At 39.7% G+C, this 22,260-nt stretch overlaps 1 protein-coding gene across 5 annotated transcripts in view; it reads left to right on the forward strand.

Annotated features, from left to right (window-relative positions):
* Positions 1-22,260, forward strand: part of cux1b (cut-like homeobox 1b) — a 559,925-nt gene that overhangs the window by 341,832 nt on the left and 195,833 nt on the right. For all 5 annotated transcript variants that reach the window (XM_051930773.1, XM_051930770.1, XM_051930772.1 and 2 more), the window contains exons 11-13: positions 15,645-15,833; positions 16,116-16,174; positions 21,530-21,578. In XM_051930773.1, the coding sequence (XP_051786733.1) occupies positions 15,645-15,833; positions 16,116-16,174; positions 21,530-21,578 (297 nt within the window). The remainder of the gene's footprint in view (positions 1-15,644; positions 15,834-16,115; positions 16,175-21,529; positions 21,579-22,260) is intronic.

Below are 22,260 nucleotides of genomic sequence, written 5' to 3' on the forward strand. Positions count from 1 at the left end.
CTAAATTAAAAAAATTGTGACCTTTCAATTTGACAAGGACAAGTTTTTATTAGATGAACTTAATGAGTTGTTTATATAACATTTGAAACCAATGATTTCAGTATCTATGATCCACAAATAAATAAGGTGCTTTGTAAAAATGCTAGAAATATTGCTGTGATGGAGGTCAGTATAGCTTAATTGGAGAAATCTTTGTGGCAGGTAAAAGCCAACAGGGCAGTGGTGGCATATCAGGTTGGCTCCTGAAGTCCTATTTCAAGCAGGTCTGTCTAGTTTTTCATTTCCATTTTAACTGGTCCATGAAGTATGCTATTGTATCTGATTTGTGGAAACAGTCAATCATGACCCCAGTTCTTAAAGTCTCCAATTCAAGCAGTGTGAATGACTTCTTGACCTGTGGCACAAACTTCCATTCCAAAGAAGTGTTTCAAACATTTGGTAAAAAACATTTCAATGACACAGACTAAGCCGTTTCAAAATAACCACCAATTTGCTTACTGTGCAAACTAAAGTGTGGAAGATGCTCTGTTGGCTATCCTACATCCTACACTTTTTTCCGATAAGACTGGTTCATATGTCAGAGCATTATTTCTGTTTTTTTCTTCAGAATTCATTGCACCAAGCCTTGCTAACTGATTGAGAAATAGAACAGTATGAATGTTGACCCATTTATTATGAATTCAGAACTTTCTTTTAAATTGTTCAGTCAAAGTTCATGACACACTTTTAAAGTCATTCTTTCAAGTACAGTGGCCCATCAGGGATGTGTTTTGTCTCCATTCCCATTTACACATTTCTGTAGTGGCCTAAGACAGAACAGTCGCTAATGTTTCATTATCAAGTATGCAGATGACACCATGCTGATACTGAAATCAAGTGGAATGTTTATTAAATTGATGTAATAAGAACCATCTTACTCTGTGAAAAGAAAAACATTTTGTATTTAAGTGGCAGAAATTTGCATGCTCACCCACTGGGGTGGGGATGTAGAAATAGTGACTGTGTAGAATATTTAGGATCTACCCTAGATAATAATCTTAATTGGAATATTAATACAGAAATGTATACTCTAAATGCAGTCAGTGCTTATTTCGTCTCTGTAAACTCAGACTGTTTAAAGTGAACAAGGACCTTAAGTATGTGATCTAGCCTATTATCAATTCCAGCTTCATAGTTGTCTGACAAGCCAAAATTTTTAAAAGCTGTAGCAGGTTATTGGGGCTGAACGTAAATGATTTGATAAGTGTGCCCAGAGGGCAATGAAAAAAACTGGAAATAGTCTCAAATGAAGACTAACACTCATTCCATGCAGAACTTCAGTAAATTAGGGTGGAAACTCGCTTTTAATTCCCAATCAAATCACTCCAGGAGTTTCTTCCTCTCCATGGCAATATGTCTTTTTTACAGAATATCGTAGATAATAAAAACTCTAGAAACGTAGAAGTCTTTGTATGTATGTCTTTTTTACAGAATATCGTTGATAATAAAAATTTTAGAAATGTAGAAGTCTTCGTATGTGTCACATACCCATTTTAGTTAAAAATGCACTATCAAACTGCTAAAAATAGTTAGCAAAGAATCTGTTTGTTTATTAGCAACAACCTCCTACTCAACAATGAGAGCCCTGCCAAAAATGATTCTTTACCTAGGATAGAACAGCAAACAAACAGGTTCAGCACTATTCTGGTTGTTAAAGTCAAATATAATTCTGAAGTTTTTGAACAGATCCTTGTAAAGAGATTTTTTTCAAACCTGAGAAGATAATATAGATTATTGCTTTCCTCCGAGTTATAGGTGGACCAGTAACCCCGCGATTCTCGAAAGAATCGCAAATCCAAGAATGGCAATCATTTTCTGTTCCCTCCAATATTTGGAGGGATGCAATATCATAGAGGGTGGGTGTGTCCTGGGACATTTTTTATTTAATTAAATAAACATATTTGTACTAAAGCGGTTTTGTTTGGAGCTGTGACGCATCTGATTCTGGTGTTTCAGAAGCGCGTTTATTGTTTTTATCCATGCAGTCTGTTTTTTGTGTTTCTATGGCTGTGTCGTCAGGTAGAAGTTGTTTGCTGACGGCGGCGGATTCGCGTGCTGAAGTGACCATGGCGGCGGATCCGGGCATGGAGGTCTACATTACTAAATGAAGGTGGTATATGCGGTGGTGTGGGCGGTCGCGTTCGGGCGGCTGTACAACCTGGCGTGCACGCTTTACCTCAGGTTTAGTTCACAGGTCGTAGCCATACGGGCTCGTTTTTGTATTTCTAATCGGTGAGCTGTTTCTTTTTGGAGCTGTGACTCCTTTGCATGTGCTGTGTCAGAAGCGCGTTGTGGGCGCCTTCGTTCAAGAAGCGTGTTGTAGGAGCCTCCGTGTATTGTCTTTATCCATGCTGTCTCGTCTTTGTTGTTCTGTGGTTTTGTTGTTAGGTAGAAGTCGTTTACTATTAGGAATCCTAATCCAACTTACTTTTAATACTGAATTACCGTTATGTGATTCAAATATGCCACACTGACTGCTGGCACAGTGGATTAGAGCAAGTTTAGTTTACAGGTTGTGTTGTTTGGGCACCACGTACTGACTCTGAGAAGTACGGGCTCAGTTTTGTATTACTAATCGTTGAGCTCTTTCCATTTGGGGCCGTGACTCCTTTGCCTCTGCTGTTACAGAAGCTAGTTGTCGGCGCCTTCGTTCATCGTGTTTATCCATTCGGGCTCGTTATGTAATTCCATGAGTTGAGCTCTTTCTTTTTGGAGTCGTGACTTCTTTGCATCTGGTGTTCCTGAAGTGCGTTGTAGGAGCCTCCGTGTATTGTTTTTATCCATGCGGTCTCATTTTTGTTTTTCTGTGGCTGTGTCGTTAGGTAGACGTCGTTTACTGTTAGGAATCATAATTCAATTTACTTTTAATACTGAATTACCGTTATGTGATTCAAATACGTCACACTGACTGCTGGCACAGTGGATGAGGGCAAGTTTAGTTTACAGGTTGTGTTGTTTGGGCGCCACCTACTGACTCTGGGAAGCCGCTGGGTTTGACTCTGGGGCGCTGAGGCGCAGTGCGCATGCGCTTCGGTGCGTCCGCCGTCTGTGCATAAATTAAACTGTCATTTAGTAATATAGATAGGAACTCTTCCAATTGTGCAAAACGAGTCTTTGTAAAAATAATGTCATATTGAATATAACAACCAATTTCTATAGCACACTTTCATCTCTTCTAGTATTACATTAAATATTGCTGCTAAGGCTTTAGGAGTTGTTTTTATTCCAAGGCTATCTGAGAGGTACTGTATATGCAAATCTTTTTCACCAAAATGGTTTTAAGTGTAGGACTTTACAAAACATGTAATCTAATGATGCAGATTCTTGATCACATTGCTCAGAGGTTGAATCTGTGTGGGCTACATTTTAGTCCATTTGAAATTGAGACATATGTGAACAATTTTTAGATGAATTATGAGATGCTTGGCTCACATTGAACTAGAGTGTATTTTATGAATGACTGAATTCCAATCCTCTTATGAAATTCTAATTGAAAGACCCCTTTCATATTGTTCCTTAAGATCATTTAGAAGTAAGCTCCGTGAATTTTTTTTATTTATTCTGGAGGTGCTGTCTAAATATTTATCCATACTGGTCAGTATTGTCTGAGGAATATATATGTTGTCAGAAAAACGACCAAAAGACATCGAGAACGTTTGGGGTAGCCACCCATTTAATCGTTTACGGCTGCTAAAGTGATCAAAAAACAGAGACATGCTCATTCAACTGAGTCCAAAACAGAACTGAACTCCAGGTAGCAAGATGGCAGCTTTAAAGGCCAGTAGCGGAAGTGATGTCATCAAGACCAGAACCAGAAGTGACGTCAGTGGCTGCCCCAGAGCCGGGTGGGATTTCCCTAGAATGGTCTGTAAAAGATCGAGAGGGAAAATTAGTGCACTCCGCTACCCCCTGGTCTGGCATGGAACTACCTGTATTTAAGCCCCTTAGCTGCCTCCTAAACACACGTGTGTGACAGGCCCACCCCCCCTTAGCCCAGACGGGTCAGGCGTCCTGCACCAAGAGGTTGTGAACGCGGGAGAGAGCATCGGCATTGGTGTGTAGAGAACCCTTCCGATGAATGAACGAAAACTTATAATGTTGCAGATCGAGGAACCACCTCATGACTCATGGGTTAGACTCCTTGTGCAGGGCCATCCACTGTAAAGGGGCATGGTCCGTGACTAGTGTAAACTCCCGACCCAAGAGGTAGTACCTCAACTGTGTGATCGCCCACTTAATCGCAAGAGCCTCCCTCTCCACTGCCGCATATCTGGTCTCCCGATCCAACGGTTTCCGGCTCAGGAACATGATGGGGTGTTCAGCACCATCAACACTTTGGCTCAGCACTGCCCCTAGGCCTGTGTCCGAAGCGTCCATCTGGAGGATAAAAGGCCGTGAAAAGTCAGGCGCCTTTAAAACGGGTGCCGACGTCAGGGCCCTTTTCAAGTCACTGAAGGCTGCCTCAGTCATATCAGTCCATACCACAGTGTTAGGAGCCCTCCTCTTTGTTAAATTAGTCAAGGGCACGGCTCTCTCCGAGAAACGTGGTACAAACCGGCGGTAATACCCCGCCAATCTGAGAAATGCCTGGACTTGCCGCTTGGTTCGCAGACGGGCCATGTCAAAATGGCTTCTATTTTAGAGCACTGCGGCTTCACCGTACCACGACCCACTAGGTAGCCCAAATACTTGGCTTCCTCCAATCCAAAGAAACATTTCTTTGGGTTGATGTGAAGACTGGCTTCCCCCAGCGTCCGCAATACGGCTCCGACGTGCTGTAGGTGTTCCTTCCAGGTGCTGGAATAGATGATGACGTCATCCAGGTAGGCAGCACTATATGCGTTATGGGGGTGGAGCACTTTGTCCACCAGACGCTGGAAAGTTGCAGGAGCCCCATGTAGCCCGAATGGAAGGACACGATACTGCCAGTGCCCACTAGGGGTGCTAAATGCGGTTTTACCCTTTGCGGAGTCTGTTAAAGGAACCTGCCAGTACCCTTTGTTCATGTCAAGTGTGGTCAAGTATTCTGCCTGTCCAAGCCTCTCAAGGAGGTCGTCCACTCAAGGCATTGGATAAGCATCAAATAGTGAGACCTGATTAAGCCGATGGAAGTCATTGCAAAACCTCCAACTTCCGTCAGGCTTAGGAACCAAGACAATTGGGCTGGACCAGGGACTATGACTCTCCTCTATGAGTCCTAGATCCAGCATGCGCTTGATTTCCAGTTCCACTTCCGCTTTCTTTGCCTCGGGAAGACGATACGGGCATTCTCGAACTATGACCCCGGGTTCTGTCACAATGTCATGGGCAACCAGAGAAGTCCTTCCTGGGATTTCGTCAACCACCTCCGGGACGGACGAGATAACTGTCTCTAGCTCTCGCCTCTGTCGGTTATTTAAATTAGCCCCGAAGTTAAGGGTGTTAATTTGAGCAAAGAAGGAGCGGGGCTGGCCGGAGGTGGGATCAGGGTCCCTTTCCTTCCATGGTTTCAGCAGGTTCACGTGATATATCCACTCTTTCGGTCGACGATTGGGTTGTTTCACCAAATAGTCGACGAGTCCCTTTCGCTCTTTAACTTCGTATGGCCCTTGCCAGTGGGCAAGTAGTTTAGAGTGGGAGGTGGGAACCAATACCATGACTCGATCGCTTGGCTGGAACTCCCGGAGTGTTGTGCCACGGTCATAATAATGGGCCTGTGCTGCTTGCGCCTCTTGCATGTGACTTTTTAATATGGGTCAAATTTTCTCAAATCTATCGCGTAACTGCGCGATATATTCCAAAATATTAGTTGAGAGAAGGGCCTCTCCTTCCCAACCTTCCTTTAAAATGTCCAATATGCCCCGGGGTTGTCGTCCATATAACAATTCAAAGGGTGAGAACCCCGTTGAGGCTTGAGGGACTTCCCGGTAGGCAAAGAGTACGAGGGGGAGGAGTTGATCCCAATTCCTCCCATCCCCGCTGACCACCTTGCGAAGCATCTGTTTGAGAGTCTGATTAAATCTCTCTACTAAACCATCGGTTTGAGGATGATACACCGCGGTTTTCAAGTGCTTTATTTTGAGTAACTTGGCCGTTACCTTGAACGTCTCCGAGGTAAACTGCGTCCCCCTGGTCCGTAAGGACTTCTTTAGGGACCCCAACTCGCGCAAAGACTCCCATTAGTTCCCATGTGATGGCTTTAGAATTAGCTGAGCACAACGGAACAGCTTCTGGATATCGGGTCACATAATCTACGAGGACTAGTATATATTTATGTCCTCGGGCCGAGGGTTCCAGGGGTCCTACTATGTCGACCCCTATCCTTTCAAAGGGAACATCAATTAAGGGAAGGGGAATGAGAGGAGCACGGTCCCTCCTAGGAATTTGCCGCAGCTGACATCCCGGGCACGAAACACAGAAGCGGCGAACCTCCTCGTTAATTCCTGGCCAATAGAAACAGAGCTTAATACGCTCTAAAGTTTTTTCGGTGCGCAAGTGGCCTCCTAGGAGATAGGCGTGCACTAACTCACAAACTTGCCGCCGGAAAGTTCGTGGAATCAGCAACAACTTCCGCACTCCCCCCTTGTGTTCACTGACCCGATATAATAAGTCATTTTCTAACACAAAGTGGGGTTCTTGTGGCATGGGCTGACCTCTACCTTGTAACCATTTACTATGACCTCACCCGTATGAGCCAAAGCCAGGGGGTTTGAAAGCGCACACAATCCATCCCTCTCTCTCCACTTACATTCTGCCTCGCCTCCGAGCGAGGACCGCGCCCGTGGAATCGGGGACTCCGATGCAAACTCTGGCTTATGTCGAGAGGGCAGTGTAAGAGGGACGTAATCTCTACGGCTTCTACTTAACACTAGAATTACCAGAGTCTACGAAAAAACTCGTAGATCCGGCCCACTTTAAAACCGTTCTCACCTCTCTTTTGTCTTCTAAATGTGCCGATTAAGAGGAGCAGCGAGCAGCCGGCTATTCCATCTCCCACCGTCGCAGAACGTTCACTAAGTTTTCCCAGCTCATGCCTTGTTTGATTACCTGGGAGTGACTGAACTGCTGGAGTTTTAGAATAGAAATAATAGATCGCTATTTGGAATACATGCATTTCATGCGTGTTCCATTTCTACAGTAATCTGTGTAAACACATTGCTAAAACAGAAACTTTTTCATATTTTAGTAATAAATGTTACAAAATGTAGGCATAAACTATAGAATGTGTAAAGCCCGAGTTCCTAAGATCAAATAAACACTTCCACAAAAGCTTCACACACCATATAACAGCTTCCGTGGCGTAGCGCGCTAAGATTTGCCTCTCAGACCGAGTAGCTTTTCTCTGCCTCACAAACATGAGTTCAATTCCCCGCTGGGGATACAGTGTTACTTCTTTTTTTTCTTTTTAACCTCAAACGGACATAAAATTTGTAAATTGGTATGCACTGTCAGTTAATGAGATCGTTATATTTTCATGTGGGATGCTCCTTTTAAAATATTTTTTTAACAATTGAGACTGCAATTAACACGAACAACTGTCCTTATAACTTATTTTTTTCATGATCCATAACACACAGACAGACAGAGCACTGCGTAATACAGAGACAGACAGGCAGAGATATACAAACAAACAGGGAAGGCACATATACTGAAAGAAAAAAAAATCAACATGCGCGTTGTTTCTGCAGCGCTGTTACTTAGAGAGTCAGATCGAGGGAGGGGTGATGTTAGAGCAGGTGAGCTTATTCAGTGCTGCAGAAACAATGCACATGTTGATTTTTTTTTTCTTTCAGTATATGTGCCTTCCCTGTTTATTTGTATATCTCTGCCTGTCTGTCTCTGTATTACGCAGTGCTCTGTCTGTCTGTGTGTTATGGATCTTGAAAAAATAAGTTATAAGGACGGTTTGCTGACTTGGAGCACCACTGCCTTTGCCACAGAGACGCGAGTTCGATTCCCAGCTTTGAAGAAAGTGTTTTTTTTTCCTCAAACGGACATTGAATTTATAAATTGGTATGCACTGTAAATCGTTAACTTTAAAATGTCAATCGCGGTTATTTCTGTTGATTAATTCATGCTTTTTTACTTTGAGTCAGAACAGGAGCTTTTTCAGCTTATTCAGCTTCTGATCTGACTCAAACAGCGCCAGTATAACTTCACACCCAACCTGACGCTGTTCGTTTTCAAATAATATTGCATTACTTCGACGATGTTTTCTGATTGGTACTATTCGCGTCATAAAATGATTTCTTCAAAACGTCACATATATTTGTCTCTTTCTTTTTTTAAAATGTGCGTTGTAGCACTCAGCAACTGGCCACCTGCATGTTCTTGCACACACTAAATCAGACAGCGCTATATGCAATCATCAGATTCAAATGTTAACAGTTATATAGCACAGAATGGAAATCAGCAGTTCTTAGCATTCCACCTACTGTAACTTGCTTTCTGTTTTCTTCGGTTATAGTCTTGAATAAAAGTGCACTTGTTTTGTTATACTTTTACATCAACATATGTTCCTGTGTTTGAGCTACATGGGCATGCTCAAAAAATACACGTATAATGCCACGAAAAGTGCATGCAGACACTTCAGTTCGCAAGCATTGGTATGACAATGCAGTCACAAGCACACTGCAGAGCTTTAGTGCGTCTTTATTTGAAAACAGCATCAGATGGGGAGTGTCTGATGATTGCATATAGCGCTGAAGTTACTGCTCTTTACTATGCTTTCCTCTGCATGTCCTGGAGTACAAAAGAAACAGCATACAGCAACACGTGGGGACTGGCAATACTGGGGGAAACAAACACGCGGTCGTATGTATCGTGATACACTGCAGAACTATAGCGCGTCTTTATGTAAAAACAGCAGTGTCAGGTGGGGGGCGGTAGGGATGGATCCTGAACGCGACTGAGACAATGAAAAGTGAATTTAAAAAAAATAAAGCTAACCTTTACAAATATCATAAATTACACCGGCTGTTACAGACTGAAATCAAATGTATCATTTTATTCTAAAATAGTGAAAATAAGAACACTTCTCAAATGGGAGTTGTGCAGGATCGAACTCATGATCTTCTGATTCCCAGTCAGCGACTGATACTGTTACGCCACGGAAGCAGCGATAGTTAAGTCATGTCAATGTCTCACACTAAGACGGGTTTTTTTGGCGGTGGCTTTTTTTTGTACCTTTTGTGAAAGTGTTTCTTTGATATTTGGACTTCAGGCTTCATACATTATATAGTTTATGCCTACATTTTGTCATTTGCTACTAGAATATTGTAAACCGTTTCTGTTTTAACAATGTGTTTACACAGATTACTGTAGAAATGCAACACATATGAAATGCGTGTGTTCCAAATAACAATCTTATTATTTCTACTCTAAAACTCCACTTCACTCCCATATAATCAATCAAGGCATTAGCTGGGAAAAGCTTGTTTACGTTCTAAGTCGTTGGGGGGATGGAATAGCCGGCTGCTGGCAGGTTGTCTTTATCAGTACATTTAGATGACAAAAGACGCTGGCGGAGAGGTGAGAAAGGTTTTAAGAAGCGATTTAAGGTGGGCTGGATCTACGAGTTTTTTCGTAGGCTCTGGTAATTCTAGTGTTAAGGACCGTTCAGCCCTCTCAAATTGTGAGGCTGCCCTAGATGTTTCTATGAGCTCAGTGAGCTCGTTTACGTTTGCAAATTCTCCCCAGACTGGCTGGGTGACATGCTCTGGCAGGCTATTTATAAATAAAAAACAGGCCACTTTTTTTCGCTAATTGGAAGGTGGTGCATTCAGCTGGCCTTATCCAGCCTGTCACCTCTTCCCAGAGAACGTCGAGCTGTTCTCGGGTAGACCGTTCAGGGTCAAACCTCCAGTTTTTTATTTTCTTCACCTGCTGGTCTGGGGAATGTCCACCTTCCTCTGGGACCTTAGCCCCGGTGGGACGGACAGCTCTCTCCTCCGAGAGAGCATAATAAGTCCCCATTGTATCCCCCATAGAGACCAGCCCACGTCTGTGTGTCCCATCGACACTCTCCCTATTCAATTTAGGAGACCCAGAGATAGACAAAGGGAGCAGAGTCTGCACCGGTTCTTTCCGAAACCCGAGACACACTCCCCACCCGAAAGCTCGGCCCAGGTACTCTCCCACCTGGACATGATTCAGGTCCGGTCCTGTTCTCTTCAGGGTTTTCTCCCTCCTGCCGACTACGCCACTGTCAGAAAAATGACCAAAAGACATCGAGAAGGTTTGGGGCAGCCACCCATTTAATCGTTTATGGCTGCTAAAGTGATCAAAAAACAGAGACATGCTCATTCAACTGAGTCCAAAACAGAACTGACCTCCAGGTAGCAAGATGGCAGCTTTAAAGGCCAGTAGCGGAAGTGATGTCATCAAGACCGGAACCAGAAGTGACGTCAGTGGCTGCCCCAGAGCCGGGTGGGATTTCCCTAGAATGGTCTGTAAAAGATCGAGAGGGAAAATTAGTGCACTCCGCCACTCCCTGGTCTGGCATGGAACTACCTGTATTTAAGCCCTTTAGCTGCCTCCTAAACACACGTGTGTACAATGTATATGCATATATGCTGGTCAAAAAAATTAAACGAACACTGTATAGCATCAAGTCAGTGAATCTTCTAGGATATTGATCTGGTCAGTTAAGAAGCATAGGGGGTTGTTAATTAGTTTCATCTGCTTTGGTGTTAATGAAATTAAAAGCAGGTGTACTATGCAACATTGAGATGACCCCCAAAACAGGAATGGTTTAACACTAGAATTACCAGAGCCTACGAAAAAACTCGTAAATCCGTCCCACCTTAAATCGCGTCTTAAAGCCGTTTGCACATCTCCGCCAGAGTCTTTTGTCATCTAAATGTGCTGATAAACAAAAGCTTCTAGCAGCCAGCTATTCCATCCCCCCACCGACTTAGCATGAACTCCTAGCTCATGCCTTGCCTTGATTTGATTAGTTGGGATTGAAGTGGAGTTTTACAGTGGAAATAATTCGAGCGTTATTTGGAATACACGCATTTCATGTGTGTCCCGTTTCTACAGTATAGTAGTAGTCTGTGCAAACATATTTTTAAAACAGAAACGTTTTTCATATTCTAAAAGTAAATGACAAAATGTAGGCATAAACTATATAACGTATGAAGCCTGAAGTCCATATATCAAAGAAACACTTTCACAAAAGGTACAAATAAGAGAACACGTGCGCTTTTCTTCAAAAGTATAACTGCACAAAAAAAAAAAGCCGCGTTAGCATGCCACATTGACACTTTTACTACGACTGCCGCGGTGGCGTAATGGTATCAGCTTCTGACTGGGGATCAGAGGGTGGCGAGTTCGATCCCGCATGGCTCATATTCTTACATTTTTAGAATAACAACATAAATTTCTTTTCAGTCTGTAACAGCCGGTGTAACTTATCATACTGGTAAAGGTTAGCTTTTTTTTTTTTTTTTTTAATTCACTTTTCATTCCCGCAGTCGATGCATACTAACGCCCCCCCCCCCCCCCCAAAAGGGTTCTGACACATAAACGCTGGCGAAGCTGCCTTCCTTCGTATCTCACCGTCACTTGATTTTCTTTTTATTCGGTTTTATTGAGTGTTCCTGCCAGTCCCCACATGTTGCTGTATGCTGTTTCGTTTGTACTCCAGGACATGCAGAGGAGAGAATGATTTCACATTATTTATGCTGTTTTCACATAAAGACTGCAGTATACTCGTGACTGCATTCTCGTACCAATGCACTTTTTCCATCACCTTTTCATGTAAGAAGCAATGTACTCACTTCTCTCTATGCTGTGGTTTCTATTACACACCTGAAAGAGACAATATATGTGAAAACTTCATCGCACTAATGCAATATTATTTGAAAGCGAACAGTGTCAGATCAGGTGTGAAAATTTTATGTGAGATACGAAGAAGGCAGCTTCGCCAGCGTTTATGTATCAGAACCCTTTGGGGGGGGGGGGGGGGGCGTTAGTATGCATCGACTGCGAGAATGAAAAGTGAATTAAACAAAAAAAAAAAAAAAAGCTAACCTTTACCAGTATGATAAGTTACACCGGCTGTTACAGACTGAAAAGAAATTTATGTTGTTATTCTAAAAATGTAAGAATAAGAGCCATGCGGGATCGAACTCGCTACCCTCTGATCCCCAGTCAGGAGCTGATACCATTACGCCACCGCAGCAGATGTAGTAAGAATGTCAATGTGGCATGCTAACGCGGCTTTTTTTTTGTGCAGTTATACTTTTGAAGAAAAGCGCACGTGTTCTCTTATTTGTACCTTTTGTGAAAGTGTTTCTTTGATATATGGACTTCAGGCTTCATACGTTATATAGTTTATGCTTACATTTTGTCATTTACTATTAGAATATGAAAAACGTTTCTGTTTTAAAAATGTGTTTGCACAGACTACTACTATACTGTAGAAACGGGACACACATGAAATGCGTGTATTCCAAATAACGCTCGAATTATTTCCACTGTAAAACTCCACTTCAATCCCAAATAATCAAATCAAGGCAAGGCATGAGCTAGGAGTTCATGCTAAGTCAGTGGGGGGATGGAATAGCTGGCTGCTAGAAGCTTTTGTTTATCAGCACATTTAGATGACAAAAGACTGGTGGAGATGTGCAAACGGCTTTAAGACGCGATTTAAGGTGGGACGGATTTACGAGTTTTTTCGTAGGCTCTGGTAATTCTAGTGTTAACAGGTGGAGGCCACTGACATCCCCCGCTTCATCTTTTCTGACTGTTTTTTCAGTAGTTTTGCATTTGGCTACGGTCAGTGTCACTGCTGGTAGCATGAGGAGATATCTGGACCCTACAAAGGTTGCACAAGTAGTCCAACTTCTCCAGGATGGCATATCAATACGTGCCATTGCCAGAAGGTTTGCTGTGCCTCCCAACACAGTCTCAGTGGCATGGATGATATTCCAGAAGAGAGGCAGTTACTCTAGGATAGCTGGACAGGGCCGTAGAAGGTCCTTAACCCATCAGCAGAACCAGTATCAGTATTTGGGCAAGGAGGAACAGGATGAGCACTGCCAGAGCCCTACAAAATTACCTCCAGCAGGCCACTGGTGTGAATGTCTCTGACCAAACAATCAGAAACACGCTTAATGAGGGTCACTAGTGGGTCCTGTGCTCACTGCCCAGCACCATGGAGCTCGAGTGGCATTTGCCATAGAATACAAGAATTGGCAGGTCTACCACTAGCGTCCTGTGCTTTTCACAGATGAGAGCTGGTTCACCCTGAGCACATGTGACATATGTGAAAGGGTCTGGAGAAGCCGTGGAGAACGTTATGCTGCCTGTAACATCGTTCACCATGACCGGTTTGGTGGTGGGTCAGTGATGGTCTGGGGAGGCATATCCATGGAGGGACGTACAGTATCGGGATGAAATCCTTGGACCCATTGTCAGATCCTATGCTGGTGCAGTGGGTCCTGGGTTCCTTCTGGCGCATGAAAATGCCCAGCCTCACATGGCAAAAGTAAACAGACAGTTCCTGGGGGATGAAGGAATTGATACCATTGACTGCCCCCCACGCTTGCCTGACCTAAATCCCATAGAAACCTCTGGGACAATATGTTTCGGTTCATCTGACGCTGCCAGGTTGCACCTCAGACTGTGCAGGAACTCAGTGATGCCCTGGTCCAGATTTGGGAGGAGATCCCCCGGGACACCATCCATTGTCTCATTAGGAGCATGCCCCGACATTGTCAGGCATGCATACAAGCACGTGGGGGGCCATACAAACTACTGAGTATGATTTTGAGTTGCTGCAATGAATTCGGCAAAATGGACTAGCCTGCCAGATCGTTTATTCACTTTGATTTTCAGGGTGTCTTTGAATTCAGCCCTCTGTAGGTCGATAATTTTCTTTTCCATCAAACGATGTGGCATCCTTTTGCTCCTAACACATTACCCACTCCGTATCAGTATAGATATCCAGCATAATTTTTTCCCATTGTGATCTGATGTGTTTTCGGTGTTCTTTTAATTTTATTGAGCGGTTGGAAGAAAAAATTTGTAGCTTAATAGTTTATAAGGTGCAAAAACTTTATTAATATGGTGAATTCAAAATGAAGTAACCATAATCATCTTCTATATATTAAATTTAATATAGGTTAAAGAATGCTGATATTAGTGATTATGATGTGCAGGGAAAAAAGATAAGTGATTCTTTTCTTTAAAATATGTCCTACATTGGTTGTATATTTTAAGTAAATACTGAATTGTTAGATTAGTATTAAGTGGAGTACAGAGCAAAGCATACATAAATATTTAAAATAAGGTTTCCTTTCCATTGCTACCCAAATCAAGTTAGGTTTGGTGGAATTCTTCCAATTTCTAATATTTTATTGTGCAGCTAAGTAGCAGAACTGAAAGTTAAATGATAAGTTTGGTATTCAAGTTAAGGTTATTTCTTCACATAAGTTTATGTGGAAAATTAATATATGTTCTAAGGTGAAGCATTTTTTATATCTTTTAAATATACTTTGTCTGTTCTTGTAGCTTACAAAGGGGATAAAGGATACATTTGTCCATAGATGAATGCAAAAGCCTTAAAACGTAATGAATATGTTCTCTTTAAAGGGCTTATGATGCATCCTTCTGATAAAATTAGACATATTTATATTTAGAAACACTTTCATTCGAATTCATTTGAATCCCAAAAATCTTATAAAATTCTCCTAGCAGGTTAAATAGTAATGGTATAGGTGAGATCTATGGCATCATATTTTCAGCCTAAGGAGACATTTTCTTTTTAAGCCCTTCTCTTATGATCCATAATCTGCCTGTTTCTGGAGATAAAATCAAATGTTTCAATAATAATTACAAAAAGAATTTTTGATACTAGACACACGTGTTTGCTTCTTCTTTTTAATTTGAAATAATCTGAGAAACTATTAATATGGACAGAGACTTTTAGAATAATGTAATCCATGCAGATATATTGGAGTCAAACACAATATGGGGAATACATTATGTAGCCCTATTCAACTATGTTAAAGACCTTTTCTGCATTCAAAGGTAGTAAGACCACTAGAGATTAAGATTCTGTATCAGAAGTAAGCACCAAATATTGGGTGCTAAGTGTCAGTCATTAATAAATTCATCTTGAACTTGCAATATTAAAGAGGGACGCACATTTTTTATTTATTTGGCTAAAACTTTCATCAAGATCTAAAACCATTATTCAGTAAGGAAATTTGTGTATGCAATGCACATTGTATTCTTTATTTTTTCTTTGAAAGACAGTAATTGACACTTGGCTTAATGTTTTCGATGAGATTTTATTTTCTGTGTCTTTGTCAAACCAGTAATTACACAGAGCTGAAAACTTTTTTTTTTTTTAATAAAATACCACTGGATAACTGCCTGGGCCTAAACTTTTCTTACTTTGCAATGACTTCATGGCATTTTGAATTTCAAAGAGTCTCTTAGACTTATCAAGCTTTTCTACAGAGAGATTTTTTTGTATGTTATGAAAAAATGCTTTGCCTTAAGCCTCACTTTCTTTACCAAATGAGTAATTTCAGGATTTCTTAATATCAGGTGTTCTTATATGTTTATATTTGTTTCAAAGAAATTATATATTTTCTATATGCTTCCAACAGGAGCAAGCAATTGAAGTGTTGACACGGTCCAGCTTGGAGGTGGAACTAACAGCAAAGGACAGAGAGATCACTCAGCTGGTAGAAGATGTACAGCGACTGCAAGCCAACCTAAGCACACTGCGTGAGAGCTCTGCCAGCCAGATATCTCAACTTGAGCAGCAGCTCAACACCAAGAACTCCACTCTCAAGGTTAATCAATATTTGTCTTATTTAGATTTAGAGATTTTCTTTGTAAATTCAAACAAAGGGAAATTTGAAAGAACATTAAAACAATAAGGGCAAAATTCTGTGTTTCTTGTTTCTTTATTCAGGCAAGCTTTGGGTTAGCCTAATTCTCTGAGAATTCAGAATTAGATTAGATGTAACACTCATGAAGAAATGGGTATAAGTTAAGATTAGAATTTTCTATGTGTATTTGTGTCAATTCTTGTACTTTTATGGCAAAAAAAATCTTCTTATTGTTTTACTCAGCAACTAGAGGAGAAGCTGAAAGGACAGGCTGACTATGAAGAAGTCAAGAAGGAGTTGAAGTAAGTTCATTGGTGCTGCAAACTGTTTAAAGATTTTGCTATCAAACTAGACAAACCAGGTTGTTGGGCAAGAACAGATAAAAGAGAAATTGCTTTCTTTGAAGCTATTGCTCCTAGCTCACTATCCCAGCAGCTTTGCTCTGATGACTGATGTCTTTCTTGGAGGGACAACAAAACAGGTCTATTTTCCTTCATTGAGGTTTTGTAAAACTCAAATAGCACACAGTGACATGTTCCAGATAGTGAAGTCCTATTAACCTTTAGAAATGGGTAGCCTGGAAGCATCTGGCTTGGAGATTCCTTCAAGCACAAGCACTGTTCATATTTCATCATAAGGCTTTATTGTGACGTGTACATTGCTTTGCCAGCAGTTTGCCAGGTGGCTTTCAGAACAGTGTGTTATGCTGAACATTACTAAGAAAGGGATTTATTTTAAAACCTGTTTGGTTGTATGTCTTTTTATGTGTCGTTTTCTGATTGAACAAAAGAGGATTTTGTGATGAACAGGCAAGAAGAGCAGGGTATGTACTCAGTCAAAGAAAAATTAAGAACTACACTGTTTGATTGTTTTCCTGCATAAATGCATTGCCTGATGATTATAAATTTGATAGCCTAGTCTGTGGAATAATAGGGTCAGACTCCATTTAGACAGCAAACAGAACTTTAATATATTTTTTTTTCTGTACATTTTCCGCTTTGTTGGTGTTTAAACTTTGTGTTAGTCTTTGCCTTATAATTAGATAACTGAAAATATTTAGGTAGATTTTTAAAGTTGAAAAATGTTGTGGGAAATATCTGATGGACCTGACTTTTATTGAATTTGTCACCAGTTAGAACTTGAAATTCAAAAATGAGTATGTTTTAATATTCATCTTTGTGTCAACCAAATGAAAAATGCAGTTTAATTCTTCTACATCTGTGGAGTGTGGGGTGTTTCTAAACTAAGATACCTGTGAAGATGGGAAACAGCTTTTCAGGTGAATAACAGTTCTATTTAGTTATTCTAGTCCCTGTTTTTATGAGTTATTTGCAATTAATAGAAAGCAATAGGAATACTTTTAGAAAGTCGAGCATCTTTCCATGTATGTGTCTAAGCAATGTTCCAGCTACTTAACTGAGCCTGGAGAATCATAACATAGATTTCGTTAGTAATTTACCATTGTTCCTACGTTAGTTTTTCATTTGCCTTCGAAATGTTTTTCTCTGGGTCTTTTATTTTATTTGCAGTGAATCATTATCCTATTTTCTTGATGTACTTTTCCTTAATTATTTCAGCAATTTCTAAGAGATTTTGTTATATTTTCTTCTAAGCAGTAATTTCACCATCTCAAAGTACACAGGCTTCCAAATTTTCTTTTTTTTAAGAGGAAGCTATGTATTCTTATTTTTCATTTTTTTCCTTTCTTATATTGGATCTTCACCATATTTGAACCCCATGATGTTCTGGAACACAAGTGCTAAAGTAGCAGACCAGTCTTGGTAGAGTTATATTGTTTTTCTGGATCATGCTGTGAAAGTGATGAATCCTTTTTATTATTGGAAAGCCAAGTACTTATATTCTGGGCCTTAGTTTTTTTCTGTAATCGTTTGTCACATTCATCTCCATCAAAAAAGATAACATTTTGGTTTGATATTTGGCAAAAAATGAAGTATGCTTTAGGCTGTTTATTGTATGCATTATATATGTAATATTTTATATCTACCAGCCTTCGACTAAATTTGTCTTTAGAGGTATTGTGCAATTTCTGCAGCCAGTCTGGCATTTCTGTGTTCATATTCATGTTTTCTACTTCTTTCTCTTCCTTAAATTGTCAGTGTTTACTTTTTGTGTGCTGGTAAATGCATTTCTGGCCACCTTAATTTATTGAATACTGTGATCCTAAGCTCCAAGTCTTTCAGTGGGTTTCAGTCATTGAATACTTGCTTGTAGTTGTTTTTTTTTATTTTTTATTTTTCTCCACCATGCATGTTGTTTGTTGAGTTTGATTTCTATGGCTGCAGTATATCTTAAACACATTTAGCAGCTATGTTCTACCACCACCATGTAAAAGTGTACCTGTGATGTATGATTTCAGGGCACAATTAGCACCTTGCACTACCAGAAATTAAAATTTTCCAGGTCATCAGGTCTGTATAATGAAATGTTTGGTAAAGTGATTCTTGAAGATGGGAATAAAAAACTTTATTGCAAGAAGAGTTGAATGCCTTGTTTGCAATAGATGTTTCATATCAATACCCAAGTGTTTTATATACTTTTTTGTATTGAGTCCTAGAGTATATCTTTATTACGTGACTTGTGTTTTTATTTCTGTCACCATTCTCTGCAATTTTTTCCATATATCATTCTTGTAATAAAATAACACCATTGTCCCCAATCATACTGGAGATGGTGCCATTGTAAAATTTGTGGACATCATTTGTACATCATAAGAACGATGCACTTTCTTAACACAAAAAATGCATTGTTAATTCCATTTAAAAATAAATTCTGCAGTTTTCCTTGTAAACCCTACACTTCACAATACAGTAGAGTCTCGCTTATCCTACCTTCGCTTATCCGACATTCCGTATTATGTGACGTCCCACCGCAAAAAAAATGCATCAATCGGCAACAAGAAATGCAAGTTGTGAGCGTGAGCATAGTCTGTTTTTTGTTGCTCCCAAATCTACCGCAGCTAATTATAGTGGAACCTTGGTTTGCAAGCATAATTCATTCCGGAAACGTGCTCGCAGTCCAAAGCACTGGTATATCAAAGCGAATTTCCCCATAAGAAATAATGGAAACTCAGATGATTCGTTCCACAACCCAAAACTATTCATATAAAAATGATTAATACAAAATATAAAGTAAAAATACATAAAACAAATTAACCTGCACTTTACCTTTGAAAAGAATCATGGCTGGTGTGAGTGAGTTTCTAAACTCTTGTGGGATTCCACCCAACGGGATGACATGCGGAAGAGCATCCCAAAGCAATCGCAGTCTCCCAGCGCTGTAGCAGTTCGCCGTAAAAGTGAATCCGAAAAAGATTGTGCACATGCTATAAGCGCCTGCCATCGATGGGTGATACAAGGAACATTATAAATGCGCAGGGCACAGTATTACTTGGCCATGGCCCTGCCTGACTGCTGTGTCTGTGTATAGGAGAGTGGCAGATCCCGCTACAATAAATAACCGCACTGTTGCTGTTTCAAGCTGAATAAAGCTGGTGTTGCTAAAGTACTGAGACTCAGCTTCGTGTTTTCGGGTGCAAGACTCGGACTCGTACATCACAGCACAAACACACAAACGCAGTCACAATGCTGTAGTAAACAGTATACACTAGTACGGATGTTGACTATATGAGTGACAGAGTTAAGGCTCTAGAAACTGCAATTAAATACATTGAGCAACAAGAAGAAGCTACAAGAATCGACATAATGATGCTGCAAAGATGGCGAGACTTGGCAGCAAAGAAACGGCAGTCGTCAGGAAAGCAGACTACGATCAAAAATTTCTTTAAATCAAGTACAGTATATACTGTATTTAACTTCAGACAATTCTGTAACTGTAAGTTCATTTTTTCAGTTTTTTCTGTTGTTTTGTTGTAAAACATGATCATTAGATTCGTAATGTGTAAAATTATAACATAGTTTGACGTTTAATAGGCTTTTTCTTAACACCTACCATTAATCCGACATTTTCGCTTATCCGATGTTCTGCTGGCCCGTTTATGTCGGATAAGTGAGACTCTACTGTATATTATGCCTTAAGACCTAATACATTTTTGTCTGGGAGTTCCGAAAGTTAACTAACATATACTGCACACTTGGGAGTGCAACATTAATAATTAAACATCATTTCAATTTCATAATAAATTGAATTCTTTTAAAATCTGTCATAGATGTCATCAATGCAATAGTCATCATAAATCTAAGTATAATTCTGTTGTTCATTCCAAAATTTAAGGTTTATCATGTTATTTATATTTGACAACATTTTTCAAACATAATGGGAAATGTTGCATGCAATTAATACATTGGGCTTTTTTGTGAGACTGAATATAAACATAAAAATCTTTTACTTTTTTTGCTTACCTTGTATTATGATCTTATCTATACTTGACATATTTTTTGTGTGATTTGTGACTCTGAATGTCTCATGTTGACAGTCGGTTCTTGTTTTTCTAAGTTACTGTATTTTAGCCACTCTAGGTCATTCTCTACCTCCCTTAAGTGTTAATGTACTTATACCTGAATGTCTTTGAATAAGTTATTTTAAGGACACTTGTTAGACTGATTACTGTACAACTGTCCTGACACACCCATTGTTAGCATTTGTAATGGGCATTTGTACTACCTCTTATCAGTCTCCACCAAAGCATTTGGAATGGAGTTTTGAGTCTATTTCTGAAAACTGCAAATTCACAGAAAAGTAAAATTTTTTTAAATTCATCATCATTCCACAAATTATTACTTTTTTATTGTTATTACAATATGTTTGTCCTTTTCTCAATGAAAGAAATGTGGTGGAAATTATGTGGTTTTGTTTTTATATTGTTTACAAGTGGTTTCAAATATTTGCAATGGGAGCATTTTACTGAACTGACACAATCCAAAACTGCAAACATCTGTAAACTGAGACCTTCTGCTTAAAAATTTCCCACCTTTTTCTTGTTATGGATTGGTAATACTGGTTATTTGCATTTGTTGGTCTTGGGTTGTTTTTGTTGGAAAAAAGCATTCTGGTGTAAGTTTCTGTGGGTATTTCTGCTTACTGTATTGTACTTTTCTTTAAAGTGCCATTGATGGTGCCCTCTCAGGATGATTTTGGATTATATTTAACTGTTGTCTGAACTTTTTTCAGTATTGGTGAACTTGCCGTGTTCTAGTCTTACTTATGAAGTTGTGACCTGCATTGTTAGATAATGGTTACTCTTTAATTTGAATGTTTGAGTTTTTCTCTAACATATTTGCGTTTTTCTCTAACATTAAATGCTAAAGCATTATCCAATTACAGTTTGGTAAAGTGTAAGTGTTTTTACCAGTTTACAGGTAGCTTTCAGTCCGTTGCTGAGCCAGAATAATATTGATGTTTGGGTTCAGTGTTTGTTTTGAAAATCGAGGTGATTGAGCCCAGTTATAAGTTAGATATTATCCAGTATCCAGCAGGGTCATAATGCTTTGTTTTTGTTTGTTTTTTTTTCACCTTTCTGCATCCAACTTTCCGGGAGATGTCATTGCTTCAGTGTTATCAATTTAACAATTGCTTATCTGGTAAGAATTAGAATAGTTCAGGCTGGTAACTCAACAGAGAGCAGAGTAGTACACACTTATGAATGCTACTGCATGACTTCATTCTTTTTGTCTCCACAGTATTTTGAAGTCTATGGAGTTTGTTTCATCTGAAGGTTCTGCTGCACAGGTATGTCTGTATCATTGAACATAATAAGAGGCTTGCATAAAGGTTATGTTAAATTGTGTGGATATACAAGACGAATATTTTAAATACCATCCAAAAGCACACAAAAATAAAGTAAATTTTAACACAGAAGAACAACTTTGAAAAAGGCTTCTGTCTAGACTGTAGTATTTATTTAATAAGGCAGAAAAATACTTTGTAAATAAGCCATTTTAACTTCCCATAAGTCAGTTACATTACTTACCAAATAAATACCTAAATTAAAGTAATCAAAAAGGTGCACCTCACCAAAGGTAAGAAAAAACATTGGATTTCATTCATTATTTACTTATCCACAAAATGGGGTGTATATTAGACATAAGCATTTCTTCTGGAGTAATTCAGTTCACAGCCTTTGTGTATGAGTGTGTGCGCAAGATATTGTTTTAATTTTACCGCACATCCAGATTACACATTTCCCATTTGCAACAAAAAAACAAAAGAATTAATAAATAAATGTTTTTAGTCTATACAAAATGCATTTAGTGTTCATTTAAACATTATTCTTACCAAACACAAATTATGATTTACAACTGTACGCCAAACATTGTCCACCAATTGATAGCACAAATGTATTTAGCTCAAAGCACCCATTATATATCTCATACTACAAGAAGGTCAGAAAAAACAGATTATTTATAATCCC

This window comes from Erpetoichthys calabaricus, chromosome 8, assembly GCF_900747795.2.
Source record: "Erpetoichthys calabaricus chromosome 8, fErpCal1.3, whole genome shotgun sequence".
Taxonomy (NCBI): domain Eukaryota; kingdom Metazoa; phylum Chordata; class Cladistia; order Polypteriformes; family Polypteridae; genus Erpetoichthys; species Erpetoichthys calabaricus.